Source organism: Cebus imitator, unplaced genomic scaffold (genome assembly GCF_001604975.1).
Source record: "Cebus imitator isolate Cc_AM_T3 unplaced genomic scaffold, Cebus_imitator-1.0 Scaffold121, whole genome shotgun sequence".
NCBI classification, from domain to species: Eukaryota; Metazoa; Chordata; class Mammalia; order Primates; family Cebidae; genus Cebus; species Cebus imitator.
The window spans coordinates 1,183,435-1,190,425 of NW_016107436.1; the positions used below are offsets into that span (position 1 = coordinate 1,183,435).

The following is a 6,991-nucleotide window of genomic DNA, read 5'->3' on the forward strand; positions in this document are numbered from 1 at the left end:
GAGACGGGGTTTCACCATGTTGGCCAGGCTGGTCTCGAACTCCTGACCTCAGATGATCCGCCCGCCTCAGCCTCCCAAAGTGCTAGGATTACAGGCGTGAGCCACCGCGCCTGGTCTTTTTTGTTTTTTTGAGACAGAGTTTCACTCTTGTTGCCCAGGCTAGAGTGCAATGACGCAATTTTGGTTCACTGCAACCTCTTCCTCCTGGGTTCAAGCAATTCTACTGCGTCAGCCTCTCAAGTAGCTGAGATTTCAGGCATTTGCCACCACACCCAGCTAATTTTTTGTATTTAGTAGAGATAGGGTTTCACCATATTGGTCAGGCTGGTCATGAACTCCTGACCTCAGGTGATCCACCTCCCTCAGCCTCCCAAAGTGCTGAGAGTACAGGCGTGAGCCACCGTGCCCAGCCTGCACTGAACAGCTTTATGCATAAAGACAAAGCTTCGTCTCCCCGGTGGGGATGTGTGTAAAAAAAATAAGAAAGAAAAACAAAGACAAACCTTCGTCTATCTTTAGCTTTTTATATAGTTATTTATAAAGATATACAAATATTTAGATTTATAAAAGTTATTTATATAAAGTTTTCTCTATTTTAAGATTATTTCTCTAAATATACTCCCAGAAGGAAAATTATTGAGTAAAAGGACATTTGCCAGCTGAATGTGGTGGCTCATCCCTGTAGTCCCAGTCCTTCTGAGGATCCATTGAGCTCAGAAGAGCAAGGCTACAGTGAGGTATAATTGTGCTACTGCACTCCAGCCTAGGCAATAGAATGAGACCCTGTCTCAAAAAAAAAAAAAAAAAAAAAAAAGAGAAGGTAAAATAAAAATAATATTTACTAGTATTGAGCATTTTAATTATACCAAAATTTACTAGATTAAATTTTAATTAACACTTTATTGGTTATTAAGAAGTTTAAATATCTGTTCAGTTGTTCATTATTTTTCTTTACATTGAATTGTATATTCCTGATATTTCTACTGAAATCTTTGTATATTATTGTGAAAAGGTATATATCAAGTAGTACAGATATCTTTTTTTATAGATGGCATAAGTAAGTAATATGGTTAATTTGCTGTTGGGGATGTTCTGCTGATGGGCACCTATGTAAACATGTTTCCTAGTGTTTTACTCTTTATGTTGAAGAAGGACATCTTTATGTCTGCATGTAAGACATTAGAATCTTATTATTTTTTGAAAGGTAACTTTTTTTTCAATCATATCTTTTAAAGGAGCTCCCACCTTACCTTGGCAAACTGGATGTTTCATTTCAAAGAGGTAATATTTCTTATTTGTGGCTTAAACATTTATATTTTTTACATATGTGTGTTTCTTGTCATAGTACATTCTTCCTGAAAGCAACTGACCTCGAAGCCTGTTCTCTCAGGTCTGTAAATCTGAAGCCTTGAAGATTATCTGATGTGAAATTATCAGGTCCAAAGATTTAACCGATTCATTCTACTTAAATTCACATACAGTTAATTTAAACCTGAATACTGATTTCAAGAGACATTTCACTTCTAAAGCTTCAAATTGTAGAATACTGTTGCAACTTATAGTAGCCATCCATCAAAAAGTATAAAAATCAATAAATGAAAAGGGCTGGGCACTGTGGCTCATGACTGTAATCCCAACACTGTGAGAGGCTGAGGTAGGCAGATCACGTTAGGTCAGGAGTTCGAGATAAGCCTGGCTAACATGGTGAAACCCTATCTGTACTAAAAATACAAAAAAAATTAGCCAGGCATGGTGGTGCACACCTGTAGTCCTACCTACTTGGGAGGCTGAGGCAGGAGAATCACTTGAACCTGGGAGGTGGAGGTTGCAGGGAGCCAAGATTGCACCAGTGCACTCCAGCCTGGGCAACAGAGCAAGATTCTATCTCATAATAAATAAATAAATAAATAAATTAAATAAAAATAAATGAAAAGAATGGAAAGGATCCCTTTCAAATCCTTTCTGGTTCCATAATATTTAATTCTGTCTTTTACCTGCTTCCTATTTTAAATGATTAAATAGGGATTAAATAGGGATTCTTTCTTTCAAATAAGCCATTTCCTAGCCATCTTCACTTAGCAGTTTTCTTCTGAGGGAACATTTCTCACAAAGAATCATGTCCCTTGACCCAACTTGTTAGTTACTACAGATGTTAGAATGGAAAATATACCACCTTAAGGTGTGTGCTGAACAGATATATCTTTGCCCCCTCATTGTCACAAGTCAGCCTCACATTTTGGAATGATTCAAATGTATAACTCATATAAATAAAACCATAAGATGCTACATATCTTATGTTGTGAATATATCATGAATCTCCGTATCATGTATGATTTGCAATTATTATCAGTGGAGCTGACAATTAATGAAAGTTGAAACCTTCACTAAATGTCAGCTCCACTGATAATAATTTTTTAAAAGAACTGTAACTGTTCTATGAACTAGATTTAAAATGGGCCAAGCTAGGTGTGGTGATGTACACCTATATTCTCAGCTACTTGGGAGACTGAGTTGGGAGGCCCGTTTGAGTCCAAGAGTTGGAGTCTAGCTTGGGCTACATAGCAAGACCTTGTCTCTTTAAAAAAAAAAAAAAAAAAAAAAATTGACCACTGTTAGGGAAATTTTGGAAAACCAAATAAAAATCAGAAAAAATTTAACATTAGCTATTTCTAAGGGATATTTAAATCTCAGATATGTTTGATTTCAATTTCCAAGTAAGTCGAAGTTGTTGGTGTGAGGAAACTTTTCTCATTCTTATAATTTATAGGATTATACTTGCCAAGCTACTGTAATATTTGTGTCAATTTTGAACTTATGAAAGTTAAAAGAATTTCAGAAATTAAGTTTTTTCCATTTTTCCCTTTGTAGAGCAAAGCCAAAGAAAGCCCCACAAAAATTAAAAGATCCAGCAGATGTGGTGGCTCACACCAATAATCTCAGCACTTTGAGATGCCAAGGTGGGAGGGTTTAGCCAGACCTCATCTCTAAAAATATTAGCCTGGCATGTACCTACAGTCCTAGCTATTTAAGACACTTGAGGTGCGAGGATCCTTTGAGCCCAAGAGTTCAAGGCTGCAGTGAGCTATGATCATACCACTATGCTCCAGCCTGGGAGACAGAGTGAGACCTTGTCCCCCCCAAAAGAATCCTTTGAGGGAAATAAAAAATTTTAATTTTTTTCCTGGTGTGTGTATCACTCATAAAGTCATGAAACTATTTGCCTAGGCTGGAGTGAAGTGGCTCAATCTCAGCTCACTGCAACCTCTGCCTCCCGGGTTCAAGGGATTCTTATGCTTTAGCCACCTAAATAGCTGGGATTACAGGCGCCAGCCACCACACAGCTACTTTTTGTATTTTCAGTAGAGATGGGGTTTCACCACATTGGCCAGACTAGTCTTGAACTTTTGGGCTCAACTGATCTGCCCAACCCACCTTGGCATTTCAAAGTGTTGGGATTACCGGCGTGAGCCACCGCACCTGGCCAGTTTTTGAACGTGAAGAGACCTTTGGGTCAGTAATGAAAAATGTTGGCATAAAATCAAGGAAACTGAAGTCTAAAGATGCAAATTGACCTAACGAAATTCATATAACAAGGAAATAACAATGCTAGAACTTGAACTAGATCTCTATCTTACCAGACCAGTGTTCAGCTGTACCATACTGCCTCTCCACTGGGACACTATTCTCAACTGCTGTATTAAAAACAATGCTGGCCAGGCTCAATGGCTCACGCCTGTAATCCCAGCACTTTGGGAGGCTGAGGCAGGTGGATCACGAGGTCAGGAGTTCGAGAGCAGCCTGGCCAATATGGTGAAACCCCATCTCTACTAAAAATACAAAAAAAAAAAAAAAATTAGCTGGATGTAGTGGTGCCCACCAGCTGCTTGGGAGAATGAGGCAGGAGAATCGCTGAACCCAGAAGGCAGAGGTTGCAGTGAGCCGAGATCAGGTCACTGCACTCTAGCCCAGGCGGCAGAGCAAGACTCCATCTTGGGGGCGGGGGGGGAAGAACAATGCTGTGGACGGGATGCAGGGCTCACACCTGTAGCTCACCGCCAGCTACTTTGGGAGGCTGAGGCAGGTGGATCACCTGAGGTCAGGAGTTCGAGATCAGCGTGGCCCACATGGTGAAACCCCATCTCTACTAAAAATACAAAAATTAGCTGGACATGGTGCATGCGCCTGTTATCCCAGATACTTGGGAGGCTGAGGCAGGAGAATGACGTGATCCTGGGAGGTAGAGACTGCAGTGAGCCAAGAACATGCCACTGCATTTCAGTCTGGGCAGCAAAGCGAGACTTCTCTCTCAAAAACAAAAAAAAAAAAAGAAGTGTTAACCAAAGGGTCTGTTATTATCTATCCTGATTATTTGAAAGTAATCTATTTGTTTTTCATGGAAGTAACCTATTTGTTTGTCATGGAAAATATATAATTTGGATAATCTAGAGTTGACTATAATTATCGTTTTTTTGTTTTTGTTTTTGTTTTTGTTTTTCAAGACGGTGTTTCACCATGTTGGTCAGGCTGGTCTTGAACTCCTGACCTAAGGTGATCCGCCCGCCTTGGCCTCCAAAGTGCTTGGATTACAGATAATTATACGCCCAGCCTATAATTATCGTTTTAAAGTTCCCTGAATAGTGAAAACTATTTAAATAGTGGCCCCTAACTTTTATACTGGCCACTATTACATCAAACAACACATCCTGTGGCATACTCCTTGTTTATCTTTTCTGTTTCCTGTTATTTCCCTCTTTTCTTTTTGTAGTCCACCATTTTCTAACTGGTTATCATCTGCCTAGAAAAATACTGGGGCAAACTTCTCTTTTTCCAACTGTGGTTATCTCAAAATAAAAAATTAATTAAAAACAAATCATAATCCGGGCCGATCGTGGTGGCTCACACCTGTAATCCAGGCACTTTGGAGGCCAAAGTGGGTGGATCACCAACACAGTGAAACCCCATCTTAAAAAAAAAAACAAATCATAATCATAAGCACAGCAAAACAACAGGAAAATATTTTTATGTGAAAATATCAGGTTAAACTCTGTAGCACATCATATTATTACTATATTAAATCATGCATAGGAAAAAAGAGTAGAGAAAGTATACCAAGTGGTCATAGTGTTTATATCTAAGTTGTTGGATTTACGTGATTTTTTTCTTCTTTATATTTTTCCTTATTTTGTAAATGTCCTTTAATGAATATATACTATAACTTTTCTAGTTATCAAAAAGCAAAAGTTATATTTAAAAAATACATTTAAAATTCTTGCTTTCTCAGCATGCCAATGTGAAGGAAAAGACAACCGAATTCCATTACTGAAGGAAGTTTTTGAGGCCTTTCCTAACACTCCCATTAACATCGATATCAAAGTCAACAATAATGTGCTGATTAAGAAGGTACTCAAGGCACTCAAGGCATTGCCTCTTCTGGGTGTGTTATATCCTATTTCATGAAGTAAATAAGGTTAGAGTAGGTGACTGCTTAGATTGATAATGCTCAAGGAAATGTGATACCCTAGGGATCAGCATTGTTTTAAATAATGCCCTAGTAGAAGAGATAATTTTTTTTTTTTTTTTTTTTTTTGGAGACGGAGTTTCACTCATGTTACCCAGGCTGGAGTGCAATGGCGTGATCTCGGCTCACCGCAACCTCCGCCTCCTGGGTTCAGGCAATTCTCCTGCCTCAGCCTCCTGAGTAGCTGGGATTACAGGCACGCACCACCATGCCCAGCTAATTTTTTTTTTGTATTTTTTTTTTTTTAGTAGAGACGGGGTTTCACCATGTTGACCAGGAAGGTCTCGATCTCTTGACCTCGTGATCCACCCGCCTCGGCCTCCCAAAGTGCTGGGATTACAGGCTTGAGCCACCGCGCCCGGCCAGAAGAGATAATTTTACTGTAGAAGAGCCTATTTTCAGAGAGAGCTGTCATGTCTCAGTCATGGATAAAATAAGCTTGTATGAACCAGTCATTCTGGCATTTACATAATTAACTTCTAGTCTGACTTGTTTCATTTGTGATTAGTTTATGTCAAATTACTAAATAACTGTAATCTGTTAAATAAATTATATGATGGCATAATGTGAATAAATTTTGCATTTTATAAAATAATTAAATTTATCTATTGATTATTCCAAAATGTTATGCTATTCATTGACAGATAGTCAATTCTAATTCATTTTTTAAGTGAAATGTTGTTAGTGGATTTGCAGATAGGCACATGATTAAAATTTTGAATTTTCACACGTAGGTTTCAGAGTTGGTGAAGCAGTATAATCGTGAACACATAACAGTGTGGGGTAATGCCAATTATGAAATTGTAGAAAAGTGCTACAAAGAGGTAAGCTTCAAAAATGATACAGAATTATCTATCTTTGTTGTTGTGTGTCTATAAATGATAAGTTATTATGGCAACACTTTTTGTTTTCTTATTTTTAAAGATAGGGTCTCACTTTATCACCCAGGCTGGAGTGCAGTGGTGCAATTATAGCTTACTGCAACCTCAAACTCCTGGGCTCAATCAATCCTCCTGCCTCAGCCTCCCAAGTAGCTGGGGCTACAAGTACCCAGCTAATTTTTAAATCTTTAGTAGAGGTGAGGTCTCACTATGTTGCCCACTCTGGTCTCAAACTCTTGGACTCAAGCAATCCTCCTGCCTTGGCCTCCCAAAGTGCTGGAATTACAGGAGTGAGCCACTGTGCTGGGGTCCTATTACAATAATAATTTTTTAAACTTATCTTATTTCAGCTGGGCACTGTGGCTCACACCTGTAAGCACTTTGGGAGGCTGAGGCAGGTGAATCACGAGGTCAGGAGTTCAAGATCAGCCTGGCCAACATGGTGAAACCCCATCTTGACTAAAAAATGCAAAAATTAGCCGGGCATGGTAGCACACGCCTATAATCCCAGCTACTTGGGAGGCTGAGGTGGAGAATTGCTTGAACCTGGGAAGCGGAGGTTGCAGTGAGCCAAGATCGTGCCACTGCACTC

General features: G+C 39.2%; 1 protein-coding gene across 2 annotated transcripts in view; it reads left to right on the forward strand.

Annotated features, from left to right (window-relative positions):
* Positions 1 to 6,991, forward strand: part of GDPD1 (glycerophosphodiester phosphodiesterase domain containing 1) — a 61,377-nt gene that overhangs the window by 37,856 nt on the left and 16,530 nt on the right. For both annotated transcript variants that reach the window (XM_017539807.2, XM_017539806.2), the window contains exons 4-6: positions 1,236 to 1,281; positions 5,282 to 5,400; positions 6,253 to 6,342. In XM_017539807.2, the coding sequence (XP_017395296.1) occupies positions 1,236 to 1,281; positions 5,282 to 5,400; positions 6,253 to 6,342 (255 nt within the window). The remainder of the gene's footprint in view (positions 1 to 1,235; positions 1,282 to 5,281; positions 5,401 to 6,252; positions 6,343 to 6,991) is intronic.